This window comes from Embiotoca jacksoni, unplaced genomic scaffold (assembly GCF_022577435.1).
Source record: "Embiotoca jacksoni isolate LCO1_2020_lvr unplaced genomic scaffold, fEmbJac1.0.p SCAF_62, whole genome shotgun sequence".
Lineage (NCBI taxonomy): Eukaryota > Metazoa > Chordata > Actinopteri > Embiotocidae > Embiotoca > Embiotoca jacksoni.
In genome coordinates, this window is record NW_027185417.1 from 603408 (window position 1) to 622529 (window position 19122).

Here is a 19122-nt window from a genome sequence, read left to right on the forward strand (position 1 = left end):
CTTTTTTTTTTTTTTTTTTTCAATTTGGATGCTTGTGGTTGAGGACTAAAGTGATTTCATTCTCACTCAAAATCTCTGAGAGAAGCACTTTGACTTTTAAATCATGAAATGCAAAGTCAATATATTCTTTTCCACAAGTCATTATAGTGTCATTCGCTAAAGTCACTTCTTGTTATTAATTTTCTGGCGGTCCATCTGAAAAAAAATAATCCCATCATTAACTAGATATCAAGTCTCAAAAAAGTGATATGTTGTTTGTTTGTTTTTTTTGAGAGGGGGGGGGGGGGTCAACTCTTCCCTTTCAAAATAAAAGCCCTGTAGCATTTCAGTTGACAGAAACTTTTTTTTTAATTATTATTTCTTACGTGTTGTGACTGAACTAACACTAGGTAATCCAGAACAGCCAGTGAATTCAACAAATTTATCACTACACCCCTGGCCGTACTTATTCTGCGTTCAAATGGGGTCGTATTTACCGATATGAGCTCCGACCTCCCATTATTAGACTATAGTAAGAGTATACTTGTTGCCCTGATAACTTTGTTTGTTTTAATAAATTCAACAAATACGAATATATCTTTTTTTTATTTGTATTTATTTTTTTAAATATGTGTAAAATATTTGTAACATAATTTGTTGTTTTTTTTTACAGCAAATGAAATGGGGGGGCTTTGGGCACCTTGCAGTGCCACCCCTGGTCAGAGGAGTCGGGCTGCATTAAATGTGACTACTGACAAGCTTTTTTTTTTTTTTTTTTTTTTTTTTATAGTCAGAGTCAGCATCGATCTGCTCGGGAAACATTTCGCGTTTCAGCCCCCAAAACCACGTGTTTTGTGGACACGCACAAAAAAAAAAAAAAAAAAAAAAAAAAAAAAAGAAGAAGCGCGCAAAGGGTTAAAGATCATCTCGGCAAGCGGATTCAGATTCAGCAGGTTTGCTCTCTCTGCTCCGCGGGCAGCTCTGGTAGCTCAACTCGCTGTGGATTGTGGGAGTCGGGGGACACTGCCCAGGCTTGTTACCGGAGGACGACACATTTTTTTCCGCCGTGCTTCTCTCTTGTTTTTGTAAGTACTCCGCCGGGGGACGCGCGCCGCCGTTTTCTGCTCCAAGCGCGGTCGCTTTGGTTGGAGACGGTGTCCGCTCGCCGTTAGCGTTGCCATTTAGCGCTTTTTAAAAAATATATATATATATATATTTTTTTTTTTTTTTTTTTCTCCGGCATGGAGGCCGAGAGCGGAGACCGTGCTGCTGGAGCTGTGACAGGCAGGAAGGGGAGGGAAGGAGGAGCGGGCAGCTGCCGCCGCTCTACCCGAGGGGGTTGTTTCCACCCGAAAGCTCGCTGACCTGAACAGAAATAATAATAATAATAATAATAATAATAATAATAACAAAACAAAAAAAAAGAAAACCCGTCCTCGGGGAGTCGTCCGGTCGGTTTTTAGTCGCTCATTCAGTCGACGGGAGCGCGGACGCGATCAACGCCGACCGTGCGGAGACATCCGACGGATCTGTTGACATGCGGAAATCGCTGTGGCGCTTAAACCCACCTGCACCTGGCCGGAGCGGAGAAATGCCGCAGACGTTTGCGTAGAAAATTAAATTGCGTTTTACTCTTGTGCCGGTCAGTGAAATGTTGCACCGGCCACGGTTAACGTTTTGCAGGAAGGAAAAAAAAAATAAAAAATAAACGTCGCCTTACGGTGGGGCTAATTGATCAACAGTAACGGACGGCTAATTGGTGTCTGCATCTGGCGCAGTGACATTGATTTCAAGTGCATTCGTGTTTAATTTCATTACATTATTTATAGGATCGATATTGCTGCTTTTATTACAGTTTAACACCGCAAAAAAAAAAAAAACCCACACGCGTGATGTTTACATGTATTTAATGATCATTCCCAGGATGTCAGGGCTACGTGGCATGTGTTATTAATAAAATATTTGTTTGCAGAAGTGATTTCACCTTGAGGGTGACCAAAACAAAGAGCCTGAGTTACTTCATGAATGGGAGTCCTGAGGAAAAGCAGACATATTTTGTGTCCTCAGTCACTTTGGGTTTGTCAACAAAAACAAACAACAACAACACTTTTGTTTTTCATAACGCCTCATGGTGTCATTACTCGTTTATATCTGGTATTTTATGGCTTGTCACCAGAGGCTACACCCAATCTTTGTTTCTGTGTATTCTTAAGTCGGAAAAAAAAAACCAAAAGAAGAGCTTCATTCACAGAAACGGTGATTTACTGTATTTTGAGACTCGGTCTGAGCGTGCAACTTAACTATTTAAGAGATCCATTAAGGTAAACGTTAAAGATGAACGTTTTATTTTGTCTGGTGTATACGAGTCTTTTTTTCCCCCCATGCACCGGGTTATTGTAATATGTGCTGTCGATGTGTCCCCCCCCCCCCCCCCCTCTCTGCAGAGCCCGACACTGGTCGCAGTCTCAGCACCATGTCCAGCCGAGGGGGAAAGAAGAAGTCGACCAAGACGTCCCGGTCCACCAAGGCCGGCGTCATCTTCCCTGTGGGCCGCATGCTGCGCTACATCAAGAGGGGGCTGCCTAAATATCGCATCGGGGTGGGGGCTCCTGTCTACCTGGCCGCTGTCCTCGAGTATCTTACCGGTGAGATTTTTTTTTGGTTTGAATACTTATCACAGTGGATTTTTGTTTTTGTTTGTTTGTTTGTGAGGAAATACAACTGATTGTTGAATGGCTTTTTCCTTGAGCGACGTCAATGCTTCTAACTTACTTTTGCGATATATTTAGACATTAAAAACTCTGCTAAAGCTGCGATAATTCGGATTCAAGATGACGAAGCTCCAAATGACGACTGTAAAATCGTATTTTAAATCTCTTAAGTCTCTGTTGGGCACTTTTTGTTTTTTTCAAATATCCCATTTTGACCCAAATATAATATTTACATAATCTTTATATCCAGTAACATCTTCGAATTCAGGCAGAAAGCAGCGCTCCCCCCCCCCCCCCCCCCAAAAAAAAAAAAAAAAAAAACGGAGAGTGCTGTAAGTGAGCTTGCATCAGCTTGTGTTAGAGATATGACAGCTTGTGGATACTGATGAGGAAGCACTCCTAAGATGTGTATTCAGGGTTTTCACAGTCCAGAGATCACCGCACGTCCTGATGTTTGCTTGAAGGTAGACGGCTTAGATTTGGAGGCAGACTACACTTTTACGCTCTTTGGATCTAGTTGAGAAATAAAATCTGTTATTTTATTTTTTTATATAACATATAAGAGATTTCATAAAGTTCATGTAAGGATTTATAAACCGATTCTCTAAACTACTCCTGCTCTTTTAATATTTACAGTTGTTTTTGTTGTTGTTGTTGTTTTTTTTAATTCATATAGCGGAGATCCTGGAGTTGGCAGGTAATGCAGCCCGGGACAATAAAAAGGGTCGCGTAACACCGCGACATATCCTGCTGGCCATCGCCAACGATGAGGAGCTGAACCAGGTCAGCTGCTGCGCAAATTCCTGTCAACGCGACACAGAAAGCTCTTCGGTTAATCTCTCGCCTTCCAGGCGGCGCGGACACTCAAGTCGATTGTGTAATCTTTTCATTCGTCAGCTGCTGAAAGGCGTAACCATCGCAGCGGGCGGAGTCCTGCCCAACATCCATCCAGAGCTGCTGGCCAAGAAGAGAGGCGCGAAGGGCAAACTGGAGACGCCCGTCTCACCTCCCCCCGAGAAGAAGCCCAAGCCAGTGAAGAAATCGGCAGCTAAGAAAATGAGTGGGAAAAAGGGACGAGGGAAGGCTAAGGTTTGTCTCATGCACACTTTTTTTTTAATTTTTTTTATTTCATTCGGATTGAAGATTTCAGGATCGTCTACATGGGATGTGATCCGTGAGCAAACCAGAGTTCGCATCGAAATCCAACTCGTCTGCGTTTCAGTTCGGCTTCGAGGCCGACGTTACTTTGAAAGGCGGTTTTATTTATTTATTATTTTTTTTTAAGACGAGAAATTTTGAATAACGCTCAGAAACGAGCGAAATTTCGATTTCAGGCAGAAGGCGTAGTCGTAAAACTGCAGCCGCAGCGGCGCCGGTCGTAGCTGACCTCGTGTGTAGCACGCCAACATTGCATTTTAACGTCCCCAACAGAAGCAGAGCGAGGTGAGCAAGGCGGCGTCGGCGGACAGCACTACAGAGGGATCTCCGGCCGACAGCTTCACCGTGCTCTCCACCAAGAGCCTCTTCCTGGGTCAAAAGGTCAGTTCGCCGTCGGCTTCGAATATTACACTAAACGCCGGCCATGTTTTAACCAAACCAAATCGCACCTAATTCAGGAAGATAACAAACCACGAGCAGATTCCAGACCGCGACAGCTGCGGCAACCACGTGGACTTTGTCGCGCCGAGATCGACGCTTGGTATTTGCTGATCGAAGGAGGCGAAGACGCAACATGTTGGTCTTTTTCAGTCACGCGCGATTCTGATCGGCGTCGCGGGGGGGGAAATGTGACACCCCGTTCTCGCGCGAACCCAAACGAGTCCCGACGAATCACGTCAGTGCTGAAGTGCCCCGGATAAACGGTTCTTCACGACAAACAAACAAACAAACAAACAACAAAAGCAGTTTTGCTCCGCCACGGGGCTCGAAGCACCCTAAAAGACGACAAACCGTTAATACCGCCGACGTGTTATTCAGGCTTTTTTTTAATTTTTTTTATCTGCAGTTCCTTGTCATCGCTCGGCTCGATCCAAGAGGGGAAATCAATCAAAGATCAGTCATCGCGTCTCTCATTAAAGCTCTTTATATGTTGTTTGATGAAAGTTCCCTCGCACTGAACATTGTAAAAGGTCTGCAGACTTCGTGCTAATTGTAAGCATCACTTGTAATAGTAGCAACCATGAGCGCGGCGTTGTGTGCGTCTCATCTCAGATCTGTTAGCTCCTTCGGCTTTGGTCCCGTTCAGCATTAAAACGGCTTCTTTTAATTGTATTTACTGAGCTGAAACTTGGAAGTAAATTTGCCCGAAAGCCCTATCAAAATGTTTCAGGATCATTATGTTCAGAAGCTCATAAAAAAATTGATTTGAATAAATAAAAATAAAAAAAAACCATAAAAGGCATTGGGATGACAGTTTGAATGAATGAATGACTCAAGAATGATGCAAGAGCTGTCGCCGATTATAAAAGATGGTAATTGCTGATTTATTGTGATTTGGGCTCTCGTGCGGTTTGTGCTGCAGATCGTAATACACATTCTTTGTTCCAAATAAAACCGGAGCGGTGTTTGGAGTGGCAAACATTTCCGTGACAACATGGATGGGGTCTTTCTACAGAATATATTAAGCGGTTATTATTAGTGTAACATCACAGCACTTTATTACGCTGTTTGAATACAAAAGCAAAAAGTTCCCCGCGGAGAGTAAAATTACTTCCACGGTTCAACGTTTCAGCTCAGTTGCGATCTGACGGCTCGTGGCGCTGCACGCTTTGGCCTGCTATGCATATGTTGATACTAATGTTCATTAATGCTCATTGACTTGACATTTAGCTGTTAGTAAATTAAGAATCGACAATTGACTCAGCACGCGTGATTTAACTGCCATCCTTTACCACAGATGTTTGTTTTTAAAGCATAATGACTCTTGACTCTTTGTTTTGCGAGTCTTTCAGTGAGCTGTATCAGAGATCAAATGAGCACTGATTTACTTGCCTTCCTCTATAATGAATTGTTATAGTGATTGGGGGGGCGGGGGGGTGGAAAAAATAAAGATCAAATGCTTACGCGCAAAAAAAAAATAATAATTTGAATTTGTGGATTGCAAAAACTGATTTGAAATAGAACATAAAGCTCAGTAGGAGCTGCTGTCATTTACTCTCTTCATTTGGAAAATAGCTCGGTACGCAATCACGCAGTTGACCACAGATTACAGCAGCTGTTGAAATCAGTGGATGATAATTAATCAAATGAATGCAGTTAACCTCCCGCTGATAAAGATAATGAACCCCTCGAACACAAAGGCTCGTCTTTTCCTGTTTTTATAGACTTAATTATTATAACTGCACTTTTTTTTTTTTTTCCTCGAGCCTTTTCTTTGGGATGATCTTGGCCTTTATCATCAAATTTTGCTTTAACATGCTTGTTGGTGGAATATGGTGTTTGAATAACAGATGATCAATATTGGGTGCCAACTGGATGTCGCATTTTAAATTCTTTAGAGGGATACCTTGACATTTTGTTTTGTTTTTGAAAAAAAAAAAAGACAAAACAAGCTTAACTAAACACAAATTCAACTTGTACAATACGTATAAAGATACTCAGATTTTTCTCAGTAGCATCAACACAAAAAGGACACAGCAAGACATAGGATGTAGATTAAAGGATCTAAACAGTATTTTTCTACCTTCTACAGATTGTATTCGTGATACTAGTTGGTTAGTTTCAGCTTGTGACCTATTTTCTGTTATGTCGTTTGTCAGAAATATTGTCCTAAATTTCCAGGCTGTTTGCCTTAATTTTATTTTTTTTTAAAGGTCCCATATTGTCAAAATTCAGATATCTGCTTTTCTTCAATTATAAAGCACGTCGAAGTGCCGTAAAAACACTGTGAACGTGTCAATACGCTCAGTCCACAGAAAACTGCCCTCAGACTCTATTCAGCAACTACGCCGTTTGGACTATCAAAAGTTTGTGATGTCACAAACTCAGACTCGCCTCATATGTCCGCCCTCTGCACGGCCCACTGCCCAACCTTTTTTGGGTGCGAAAACGTCGAGCGGTCATTTTGTTATGGAGCGAGCGAGCTACAAGACCGAAGAAAACCTGTGATTGGCTTGAGCATGTGTCAGTCAGAAAAGGGTCAGCCAATCAGATGAGAGGGTCAGTGATATCAATACGCCTTCCAGACAAAGACACAAAACAACCTGTTCTTGGTAGAGCTCCAGAGAGGAGTTTAAGAGGGGGGGTGTAAAAGTATTAATGAGATGGGTTTTTTTGGTACATAAAAATGTCTTCTAATAGATATCAAGGCAGCTAATAAAACACGAGAGAAGCGTAACATATGGGACCTTTAAATAATGTATCATTTCCTAACTAATGCACCTGGAGAATTGCTTGCCCCTTTTGAATTCTGTTAGTTGTTGAAAACGTACTCATGAAAGCATTTCATCATCGTATCTAGAGGTCTAATTTGGAGCTGACGAATGCTTCCAACCAGACACTTGGCTTTAATATATTGTTGCGGTGTTAATAAGTGTGTCAAAGTCTTTTTTTTTTCCACCACATCCTTACATAATGTCCTTTACACCAAGCGGCCTCCTGTATGAACTCTACACTGTAATTTATTATAATTGATTATTTCACTCCACACAAATACTTGTAGAATGACTCACTGTGTGCAATTTTGTAGTTAATTAAAAAGTCAAGGTATCCCTTTTAAGCCGCAGTGTGAATCTGGTTTTAATGGCTTTGCTTCCTCACTTCTTCCTCCTCGCTCTACCTCCTCAACGGCATGCCTCCCCCTCCCTCCCTCCTCGCTCTCCCCTCCTCCTCCCCCCCCCCCCCTCCGCAGCTCAACCTTATCCACAGCGAGGTCAGTAACTTGGCTGGCTTTGACGTGGAGGGGGTCATCAACCCCACCAATGCTGAACTTGAACTCAAAGACGATCTAGGTGAGCTCCCCCAACCCTCTCTGGTCCCAGCAGGCTTTGAGATTTAAAAATCCTTGAATGTTCAGCACTTTAACAACTTGACTTCTAAATTAAATCCTCGGTGAGTCAAGAATGCCAATAAGGTTTCAGGCCGGTTGACTCATTACAACGACTGTTCCTTCACACTGTGAGCAGCTTTAGTTCAGGTGTTGGACAGCGGAAGAGATGTTGATATTGAATTTAATTTTTAGTGTCTGTTTCAAAGAAAATCTGGAATTTATTCATGTTTATTTGGATTATTGAAAAGCAACTAAAGATCTAATTAGATTTTTTTTTTTTTTTAAATCTAAAATATGAAAATCTAGGTGAAAGTCTGTTTCTTTTTTTTCTTTTTTTTTTTACACATCACAACCAGTCCAAAGTTTAGACTTATTGTTTATCATTTTTGGACTCAGTTCTCGGTCTACATTTTCTCTTAACTTTCTGTTACTGGAGAGAGTTTCCGGGCCGTTGCAAGAGGACCCTCTTTACTTTCATCTGTGGCGATCAATGTCCTCATTTGGGATGCTCTTTGGAACATGAAATGAAAAGTGTGAAAGTCTAAACCTGCCTGCTCCTTTTTAAAAAGATCAAATGATACTCTTGGTGGCAGCGAGCTTTACTTTGAATGCTGCTCCACAACTTTGGATAGGCAAGTCATATTTTTTGTGGCTTTGATACCGGCCCTCTAAACATCCCAGTGAGACATACAGCAAACATTTACAAAAAGTAAAAGCTCAGGAAAATCACTTTAACGACTAGCAGACCTCAAACGATAGACGTAGCCATTGTTAAGTATTGTTATTGACTTTTTGGTTTCATGCAGATGCTTCGAATGGCTGTAAAATCTAAATTTTTGTATTCGCTTGTATATAATTCTATATACCGCCGCAGACGTGCTTACTGATGCTTCCTGGATGCTCTCGGGCAAATAAGAGAACTGCTCACAGTGTGAATAAATGATGAGATCCTTTGATTCCTTGTGGTCTCAAGCATCTGATCCTGTTCTTTGACATTAAAAATAAAGAGCAGAAAGGTGGAATTTCTCTGGCAAATCGATACGAAAATAAATCATAAATGAACTACATTCCCGAGGAGAGTTGAAGAATCTCCGCGGAGACTTTCAAGGATTTTTACCAGCGCTCCTCAGAGCAGCGGTCCTGCTTGCTCTCCCCACCGTGTAGATGTGTTGAGGTTCATTCCAGGTTGTCATCCTCTCACGTGGCTGCCGCACCGCCACACAGCCTAAACACGTCTGTAATTTAAGGTAAATGGATCCACATAAGTAGAGCATCGGTGTACAGAAGCGAAGCTGACATGAACCTCTGTTAGTCGCTCACCGCAGCCCGACCGTGAGGTCGTCCACCTGGCGTGCGATCATAAAATTCAGGAATCAGGACGACACGGTCGGAGAGAAGATTTGTTTCTGCGAGAAAAATACAAATCTGAATATCTTGAGATGCACTCTTCATCTTGATGATATTAAAAAAAAACAAAAAAACAGATTGAGGGTTATTTTCTGTACGTCTGTGTTTTCAGTAAATCTAGCCAACTGTGCAGTCCTGCTTCCTAATTACATACTGTAACGTTACCCACCTTTTCCTCAGTTGCCTCCTTGTTTCCTGCGATGTCCTCAGCCAATAAGGAGCGCTCACATATCTGCCTCTTCTCTTCCTGTTCTTCTCTTTCATCCCTTTTTTTTAAATTTTTTTTTTTTAATTTTTTTTAATTTGTTTTAATTTTCCTTCTGATTCTTTGACTCATTTTGTTGCTCCCGGTCACTCACTGTGTTTTTACCACCATGTTGTTTGCCTGTCGTTTTGTTGTTGTCGTTGTTGTTGTCGTCGTCCGTAGTTGCAAGTTGTCCAAGCCGACATTTCCATCGTGGAGAGCGACGCTGTCGTTCACCCGACCAACTCCTCCCTCTATACAGGTGGTGAAGTAGGTAAAGGAACCACTGACACCGCAGAGACCACGACTGCCTGTCTGCTCTCCCCGCGCATATCCAGATGCTCGGCGCTGCAGTCTGTGGACAAACATCACAGCAGCAGCACATTAGAGGACTTTTTTTTTTTTTTTTTTTTTAAACCAGGGGTCACCGCTGAATTAATATTCAACCCAAAAAAAAACCTGCTGTTTGTACCGTAAAAGGCTCCACTGCAGCATTTATGTAATTCAGCTCGACATTTACAGAAAGGACTATACAGTGCGTTAAGTGAAAATGAACTTTCAGAGGCTTGAAATGTGCGAGCAGGGACCGTTATATTTATGCAAAGAGGTGTTTGTGGGGAAACTTCAGTTGCCAAGATGTGAAAGTCAGCTGCCAAAGAGTGGCGCATTCACACCGCGAAGGAAAAAAAAAAACTAAATGTGGACACCGTGGAAAGGGTCATTTGGATTTAGCAGCTTACCATTAAAAAAAAAAAAAGAGATTCCTGAATTTTAATGCACCAAAAATTTCAATATCTTCAGAACAGGTTTAGAAAAGTTACCTGGAACATATTTAAAATCAGCAACATTACCTGAGGCAGAGAGATGCTGGAGGTTTATGTCTGGCAAAAAAAACAAAAACACATTTGAATTGTGAAACTTCCCGTTTCCTGTAACCTGCTGTGCAGTTCTGTTGCGTTTGAGAAGCCTTCAACCACATCTGCAACTTTGTCATCCTGCTTTGTGAGGCTGTCTTTACACATTAATGTAGACTGCAGCGAACTGCAGGCGAACTTTCAAGTCTTTGCGAGTTTACTTTCCCATCCTATCGTACATAGGAATGAGCTGTAGCCAACCTACAAACATATAAAAACAGCGTTACAGTCCTTTTAACTCGGGTAGTTCATTAAAGTTTGTCGTGGTACTGAAGTCACTGAAGAAAACATGCACAGTGCTTCTGTACGTCCCCCTTGGTGGTCAAGTAGAAGATGCAGTGTTAACAGAGCAGAGTCCTGAAAGCCTCCTGCTGCTGCTGCTTGTCGTTGCTTTGCTCCACTTGACTGAAACGTGAGCAATCCGGGACTCGCTTCATTTCCTGTGACCTGCCACCCCTCGGCCATGCTGTCAGCTCAGCTGGTTAGAAAGAGAGTTCGCCAAAATGTCTGATCAATAAGCTTCAGATTAAAAAAAAAAAAAACCCACTGAAGGTTGATCAGAAGTCACTTTAATTAATAACTGTACAACAGGCTGATAAATGATTTGTTTTTTTTTGCTTGCTCGTATTGACTGTTAAATAATTTGAAGAGCTTATTTCACTAACTTTTCTTTAAAAGGCTGACATTAACTCTATTGTTTTTCCTCTTCTGCCTGTCTTTAATGACGTTGCAGCCAGAACGTTCAGTTCTCTGCGTCTGGTGAAGTTGAAATCGCATCCCTCTTCTCTGGTTTCCTTCGTGGTATCTCTCTGTAGCTCTGAGCAAATCTGAAACGTGAATCGATGTGAAATGACTTCCTCCACATCAAAACAAGACAGAAAACAGTTGGCCTGGGCCTCGTCACTTCGAGATGCTCAAAATTCAAACTGGAAGAAGTTTGAACTTTGACTGCTTCCTGAACTGTTTTACTTGAAATATAAAACAAACAAAAAAAAAACACTTTTATTTTGTGATTTTATAATATGCTGCTTCCACATTTAAATTTCAACTCTTTATTACCCGATTGAGAGTGACAGAAAATATTTTCAGTCCACTGCATGTAAGCCAGTACGTGAGGACAGAGGGAAGTCATTAGGAACTGGGGCTTTACTTACATTAGTTTAACTGACTCAGAAAGTGAGTCATTTGGAAAAATAGCAGCATTGAATCTTTGCACTTCATTTGTGAGACTTTTCCTGAACCCCACAAATAGAATAACAGGAACTCCATAGGCTTAATTAACAGGCGTGAGCTCAGAGCTTCAGAGAGAGGCTTGGTGAAATGATTGACAGCATCGTTGTCTTTCTGTCCATCTCCGTGTCCGCCTGTCTGCCTGCATGACAACCAATCAGCTCTCGTCTTTCCCGCTGCCTGTCTGTCTGTCTGCCTGTCTGTCTGCCTGCCTGTCTGTCTGCAGTACGTGAAGACGTATTCACCTCGGTCCTCTCTCCACTTACAGGCTCCGCTCTGGAAAAAAAGGGAGGGAAAGAGTTCGCTGATGCGGTGCAAGAGCTGAAGAAGAAAAACGGCCCTCTGGAGGTGGCCGGTGGTAAGTGCAGGTTTTTCTGGATCTCTCTACAGAAATCCATTTTCTTTTTTTGTCGCGATGCTTTTGAAAAGTTCAAGTTTGGAGACTTTCATTATTAAACCGACCTCAGCTGAGTCTTTAAATTAGATGGTGCAAAAGTCAAACATGACATCGTTTACCAGCTCGTGTCCAGTTGCAGCTTTTAGTCAGTGCAGCAATGGGCCCAAACCTTTTTATTTGGAACATATGTTTTTAACATTAATCTCTGTGACTTCATACACGTGTTTAAATAATAGGAAATTGATTGGTTTGTATATCATTTTAGGAGTTAAACTCTAATTTTAAGACTGTGGTTGTTGACTGCTGTCAGTTGCACATAGTTGGCTGTGACCATGTGACAGGGCATATGTCCACTTGACAAAAAACATTGCGAGTGTGAGCGTAAACCTCGGTTCATACCACAGAGAGAAACTCTGCAATCATCTCTTCCCCTGCGAAGGCTATTTTCCACCGGTTCCATCTGCGTTGGCTCCGACGAGGCTCGCCGGAGGTGATCGCTGCCATTAATGTCAATACTTAATATTTATTTTTTAAATCAAGGGAAAAAAAGGACAAAATCAGAAAGCAAAAAGACATATGAAGCCAATGTAGATGACATAACAAAACGGTGGACCCGTGGAAAGTACAAATTGTCATTTCAGTTTTCCGTCGGCGATGCCTCGCATTCGTCTTTTGTTTTGATTGGTTTTTTTTTTTTGCATTCTGACTCACAAACTGAGCAAAAACTGCCGTTTCATCACTTTCCCCCGCTGTCACAGATGAAGCCGTTGGAAAGTACACATTGATCCACTCAAGCACCACCCGGCTTTTATGACAGTGATGTCAGCGTGTCCTGTAAATCTCTCGTCACACACACACACACACACACACAACTGAGCCGGGCCGGGTCCTACTGGCCTCTGCTTCCACATTAGGCAACGATTAGACCTTTGGACAAGAACACAGACTTCACACACTTCTAACACTTCACAACTAATTCACTCTTCTTTAAAAAGCTAAATGCTGAACGTCTTCGAGGAGCAGAGAATACTTTCTGTCGTGAAAATGATCAAAGGCATTCAGTACTGGCACAATCAGATCTGTTCCTGGCAACTTCAGCCCAAACCTATCGGCATCAGTCTTCGGAGAGTCGTATTGTTTGAGCCCTAACAGATTATTTTATCTTTCAGTCCATTTGTCTCCCTTCCCTCATGTCCTTTTCTTATTCTTTCTCCATCTGTCTCTCTCATTATCCATCACTCACACTCACTCTTTCAAACACTCCCCACCTTCAGCCAAGTGAGCTCTGCGTCCTAATCCCGCTCCCTGTGTGGAGGATCATGAATAGATTACCAGGTGACTGAACACCAAGCCAGCAGAGCCTGTCAGGGATTGAGGAGATCTGGATCGGCCAAACGGTCATCCTGACCAGACCTGCTTCAGAACAGCCGTCAAACAAGTTCTCCGGGATGTTTACAGTGTTTCTCAAACTTCTCGATTATAAATAAAATTCAGGCAGGAAACCGTCAGATTTAATCATTATTTTAGAAAATGACATGCGAGTGTGTTTGACGGTTACAAGTGACGCTCTGGATGACACACACAGTCCCTGATGTCACAAACCGCCCCGGCAGAGCCTGATACTGTATTTGAATGAATGAATGGACACAGCACGAACAAAATATATATACATATATATATATATATATATATATATGTCTATCATGAGGTTAAACTGTCAACAAAAGAGCAGAAGCTGAAAACCACATCAACATAAAATCCACATAGAAATGTTGCGCTGTCGTCCACACAGTTTGATTGACAGGTGATCTCGAGATGTTCACTGTTCCACCCACCCAAACCATAAAACAACCTGAACTCTGCAGGCGAGTCATGAAAACCACCACCACTACCATCATCATCATCATCATCATCATCATCATCCTCCTCCTCCTCCTCCGACTTTTACCTCACAACCAGATCACAAACAGCAGAGCGACCGGCTCTCGCTGTGCTGTGTGAAGTCTCTCCATCTTCTCTGCGGGCCATCTGGAAATCCGCTCGTCCTTAAAGCTTTGACTGCAGTCCAGTCACACGTTCGCTGAGCGCTAGTAAACCCTGACCGGAGGCGTTCTCACTTCACAGAGTCGGGGTGCTTTGGCCGAGTCACACTTTCTACAGCTGCTGCGTTGATAGGAGGCTAAACTAAACGTTAACCTCAGGGGAGCCCGTCGCTGTCGGGGTTTGTTTTTTTTTTCCTCCTCTTCCCCTGTTCTTCCTCTCCTCTCCTCTTCCTTTTTTTTTTTTTTTTTCCCCTCCCCGGCCGTCTGGAGAACCAATTTCTCCCGCTAACCTCCCTGTAAAATCCGGTTTAAGCTCTCGGAGATTTGCGTTATGCTTTTTTTCCACAAAGTTCTTCAAGCATGAAGCATCTCTGAACTCCAAACTCAACTTTGTGGGTTTTGACTTCTGACAAAACTGGTAAATGAGGCTGATTTTTGACTGCAGACGACAAACTTGACGTGACGCGAGAATTTCCAGCTGCGTGTCTGAAGTTTGCTCGACTTGCTCGCGACCGTGGTGACACAAACAATGAGTGTAAAGCACCGATCTGATCAAATAGTACAGGTGTCAGCTGGGTGGCCGCCGACGTTCTGCTTTTATTTCATTAGATTATCTTCCCGGTGCCGGCCGTCGTGCCAGCAACTACATTTCTTCAATGTTAACTTTTCAGGCGACAGATGAAGGTCGTTCATGTTGTTGTTGTTGTTGAGATTTCACAATTTTTTTTTAGTGTTAGCTTTCTGCATTTTAATGGCTGTTGTGATTTAAGTTATGGCTGAATGTACAACATGGCGATCGTGTTACGAATCAGCCGAGACTCATTAAAGGTTTGAGCCAAACCTTGACTAGTTCTGCCGTTTTGATCCACGAGGATTTGGTGCCTTTTTTTTTTTTTCTCTCTATTTTTTTTCTATCATTGTGCAATTCATATTTTTGGTCAAACAAAACAATTTACCTTTTAGAAGTTTTCTTCCTGCTCACCTTCCTGTAAGAATTCTTCATCCTCTCTCCTCCTCTTCCTCCCCCAGCTGTGTTGACCTCCGGCTTTGGTCTGCCTGCTAAGTACGTCATCCACTGCAACAGTCCAGGGTGGGGCTCCGACAAGTGCGAGGAGATGCTGGAAAAGACGGTGAAGAACTGCCTGGCGGTGGCGGACGAGAAGAAACTCAAGTCTGTGGCCTTCCCCTCCATCGGTAGCGGACGGTGAGGAAAACACACCTGGGAAAGGAAGACACTTTTAGAAAAATGGAACAACACTTTATGAAAACCTGTTTAAAAAACTAAAAAAAAAAAATAGTTCACCTGAAAACTACATATTCCAGCTCACACGTCTTTATAGCATCATCAGCGGCATTTTTGCATTGTCACCAATGTCCATACGCTTCTGCCCATTTTACTCTACATTTTCTTTGTACGGTCATAATGGATTGAAGCAAACGTTGGCAATGTTAAGCGAAGATTCTCCCTCTTGTTTTCTTATTTCCCATCTTGTTAGCTCGAGTAGCTCTTAGGGTTCGACCTAGTTGGAGACCACTGAATGAGGGGGCCAAAGTTCAGGTTAAACGGCTTGAAAGTGACGTGCAAAGGTTTAACACTCCTGAAAAACTTTTGAGAAATCATGGGCAAAGGTTTTGAGAAGTTTTATATATATATGTATATATATATAAAAACACAAGTTTTTAGAATTGGTCTACTTCAAATTTGATCCAGGCTGAAAGCGGTGAAGAAGAAGTTAGTTCAAGAGGCTTTAAGTATTTAGGCTGCTGAACAAAATACAGCCAAGTCTTTTTAAAAAGTCCAAGTTGGACAAATTTCGAATTCAAGCTGTCCAGTAAGTAATTATGTTTGCGTGAATTTCTACCACGAACACGATGAATGAGTCTCAGTCAAAACGAGAGGTGTCTCCAGTGTGACCAGACTTCACTTAAGTGTGTGCGAACTGTCCCGTCAGGAATGGTTTCCCGAAGCAGACGGCAGCCCAGCTGATCCTTAAGGCCATCTCCAGCTACTTCGTGGCCACCATGTCTTCCACCATCAAGACCGTCTACTTTGTGCTGTTTGACAGCGAGAGCATCGGGATCTACGTGCAGGAAATGGCGAAGCTGGAGACGAGCTAAAAGTACGGAATATTCGCCTCACCGTCCCCGCGACCCCACCCTGTTGTTTTTCCTGCAAGGAAAAGAGGAAGGTGTTTACTCGTGATTTGTTGAATATGAAGAGAAGGAAAATCTTTCTAAAGGCCGGGAACTTGTTTTTGCATTATGTTTGGGATTTTTTTTTTTTTTTTTTTTTCCTACATCGTTCTTAATTTTCTTATTTACTTGTCACCTCTGGCGTTTAAATGTAAGAAGTGCACTGTTCATTCTGCGGTCTTTTAACACAAACAGTGCCACGCAAAACAGATGATTCAATTTTTAATTTTCAGAATATGAAAGATGTTATGAGACATAGCTACACCTCAATTACAAGGCTTCCAGAGAAGTCAGAGAAATACGGGTTAATGCATGTAAAGGCAGTAAACATAAAAAAAAACACAAAAAAAACCAGCTATTCTCCTTCTTTTGAACTCAACACTAGACACTTAATTGTATTTTTTTTGGTATCAGTTCTGCGTTTTGGAACATCTCTGTTGTTATAGTTGTTATAATGAAAAGGTAAAGCATAAAGAAAAGTTCAGTTTGTTGTACTTGAGGAGACTCAGAACAGAATAATGGAAAGATTTTTTTTTTAATTTTTTTTTTTAATTTTGTGTTGTGTGTTGAAAATTCCTCTTTTTGCCTTTGTTTCCTCAGGCAAAGAAAAAAAAATGTTTTCTCCGTGTGCTGCAGACACCTTGAATCCCCCTGCCACCCTCCCCCATAAAAAAAAAATACAAATTGGAAAGAAGTTAAGTATAATGCTAAATTATCCTGATAAAGGCAGGAAGAGTTTATACTGTAAAGTGAACACAGTTTAGTTACTTACAGTAAAAAAAAAAATACATACATTTATAACAGAATTGGAGATTGGAGGTTTTTGCAGGGCACCAATGGTTTATATCGTGTGTTCCTATAAGTGTTTATATAGATGGAGTATTTGTGAAATGTTAGAGAAAAATATTCTGACTGTAACATAGATTTTTATTTTCTATTTTAATTTGCACACTGATTCGAAATGGCACAGGATTTGGGAGAGGGAAAAAAAATGTAAGAGGTAGTTTTTCTTTGTGTGTTTTTTGTCTTTGTTAAGCCATAAAACGCATTTTTGCTGGAACTAGAGGTTCTGTGCTGCTCGCTTTTGGTTTGCTCTTTCATTGAGCCGCCACCAGATGGCTCCCTGTAATCAAGAATTGGGATTTTTCATCTCAGCCATTTTCTGTGCAGCACTAGACCTCTTCACACAGACGCTGGTCGATTTGAGTTGGATTTAAATCGGGACTGATGGACGTATATGAGGAACCTCAGCTGCATTTAGACTTTTCAACAGCCTAACTTTCTTATGAGTAAAAAAAAAATAAATAAATTGTAAAATGCTTTCTAAAGAATTGCTACAATTGATGATTCTACAAAAAAAAAAAAAAGAAGTCTGTACACACTCCGGTAATAAAATACCTTTAAAAAACAAATCATGTTGTTCCTCTTTAAATCATGAGATCACTTTGTGTTTCATGCAGATCTGTAGGACGCTTCCAGGACCTTTGGGCCGAGTGTGACGTGGTCATTATGAGAGAAAACCATCATTGTCCCCGTTGGAAACAAGTGTGTGTGTGTGTGCGTGTGTCTTGAATGTAATAATAAATCCCTCCACTGTATTAAAGTGATAAACAATTTGAGGTGTTACAGAACAAATGGCAGAAAGATGACATGCTACATTTATTTGATTTGACCGAGAGCCACAGTCAAAGCCTCACGATCTCCGGCTCGGCAAGCGCGTGTGTCTCCGTGCTGTACTTACGAGGACCAAATGGAGTTTCAGTCTGAGGACATTCTGGGTATCTCTAATTTCAAAATTTCAAGGTCACAGCTTTAGGATTGGTCATAGATGAGCATGAATCAGAGAAGCTTAAAGGAACCTAATGTCCTTTTTGCACTATTGTTTGGTATGAGCTTGTTTTTGCTTTTTCTTTCCCACAGATATTGGCATTTTGGGTTTTTGCCATTTTGCATACAGCCGTCCCTCGTGAAGCACAAAGATGCAAATTAGGCTGAAAAAAAACAACAAATGACTCAAAACAGTTAAACAGTAATCAAGAAAAACGCATCTAGACCAGTTTTGGTGAAACACAAATCCTGCAGCTGAGTGTTCACTGACAGACTTGAACTGGACATCTGTTCCTGCAGTGAACCAAATGTAACGACGCAATTTTCACGTTAAAGTGAAAATCCTCTTCAAGTTGTGAGAATACAGTTTCCTGTTTGTGAGATTCCTTTTTCTCGTTCATAAAACGGCAAAGAAAGTTGTGTTTCCTTTCATGTCAGTGACCTGACAAGGAAAAAGGAAAATGCCTGACATGAGTACTTATATTTTCCATTGCAGGCTCGTGCGGTCATTGCTATTAAAGCACTGTGCTGAAGAACAATTGTGAGGAACTGATTATTACCACCATAAGCTTTTGTAATATATACTTCATTACATTTAAAGGAGTAATAGTGTGTTTTTAATCTCCCGTTTATTTGTTAGCTGTGTTTTTTCAGACACTGATTTTATATTTTTGGCTTTTTAAGATGGTTTAATTTTACAAATTGTTCTCATTAGCAAATATTTTATGACAGAATCGAAGAAAATATTTCTAATGTTTGCATGGTTTTTCCTCCTTTCCTCTCACAATCCCTCAGAAAGATTTGACTCTAAGTTTGGACCCCTCTAGACAAAGTATAATATTCAACATTAAGCAACAACAATAACATGCTGAACGGTCACACGAAGGTGAATATTAACTTGCCAAGAGGCCATTTTCTAACAGACTTGATTGGCCAGTAGGCCGTGCTTTTATACGTTTTGATCCGTTATCTTAAACACAACCTGCTCCGGAGCAGGTTAGGTCTGCAGCATTGGTTACCATGGAGATGCAGCCCAGTAAAAAGTGAACTACCATTACAACCCTGAAAACGCAGAGTTAAACCTGAAGTTACAACGCTCACCGCAAATCCTGCTCTGCATTGCAGGCGTCTGGCAAATACGAGTCAAATGTTTACTCTTCTTTTAACTCCAGTTTGGTCTCCACCAGCTCC

The 19122-nt window shown here is 41.6% G+C and overlaps 1 protein-coding gene and 1 long non-coding RNA gene across 6 annotated transcripts; one reads left to right on the forward strand and one right to left on the reverse strand.

The window, feature by feature from the left end:
- Window positions 1-815: 815 nt before the first annotated feature.
- On the forward strand, window positions 816-17516 carry macroh2a1 (macroH2A.1 histone). Of its 5 annotated transcripts, none has more exons than XM_069174916.1 (9): window positions 830-1064; window positions 2424-2624; window positions 3367-3473; window positions 3588-3779; window positions 4122-4229; window positions 9512-9602; window positions 11741-11830; window positions 14941-15115; window positions 15864-17516. In XM_069174916.1, the coding sequence occupies exons 2-9, from the start codon at window positions 2453-2455 to the stop codon at window positions 16027-16029; spliced, it is 1101 nt and encodes a 366-aa protein (XP_069031017.1). In that variant the 5' UTR covers window positions 830-1064; window positions 2424-2452; the 3' UTR covers window positions 16030-17516. The 5 variants fall into 5 exon arrangements, with proteins under 5 accessions (XP_069031018.1, XP_069031019.1, XP_069031020.1 ...); XM_069174915.1 differs by lacking the exon at window positions 9512-9602 and adding an exon at window positions 7540-7639 and having other exon boundaries at window positions 831-1064; XM_069174917.1 differs by lacking the exons at window positions 14941-15115; window positions 15864-17516 and adding an exon at window positions 7540-7639 and having other exon boundaries at window positions 816-1064.
- LOC138213669 (uncharacterized) lies at window positions 7634-10208 on the reverse strand. Its single transcript, XR_011179543.1, has 4 exons — window positions 10180-10208; window positions 9254-9683; window positions 8998-9083; window positions 7634-8912 (listed from the first exon to the last, which is right to left on the reverse strand). It is a non-coding gene; the product is annotated as an uncharacterized lncRNA (long non-coding RNA).
- Window positions 17517-19122: the final 1606 nt, after the last annotated feature.

Excerpts from the sequence above, each read along its gene's own strand:
- macroh2a1 (XM_069174915.1), top strand. The coding sequence starts at position 2,453 with ATGTCCAGCCGAGGGGGAAAGAAGAAGTCGACCAAGACGTCCCGGTCC. Across the intron at positions 2,625-3,366 it reads TGTCCTCGAGTATCTTACCG|CGGAGATCCTGGAGTTGGCA; the intron begins GTGAGATTTTTT and ends TAATTCATATAG. Across the intron at positions 3,780-4,121 it reads AGGGACGAGGGAAGGCTAAG|AAGCAGAGCGAGGTGAGCAA; the intron begins GTTTGTCTCATG and ends CGTCCCCAACAG.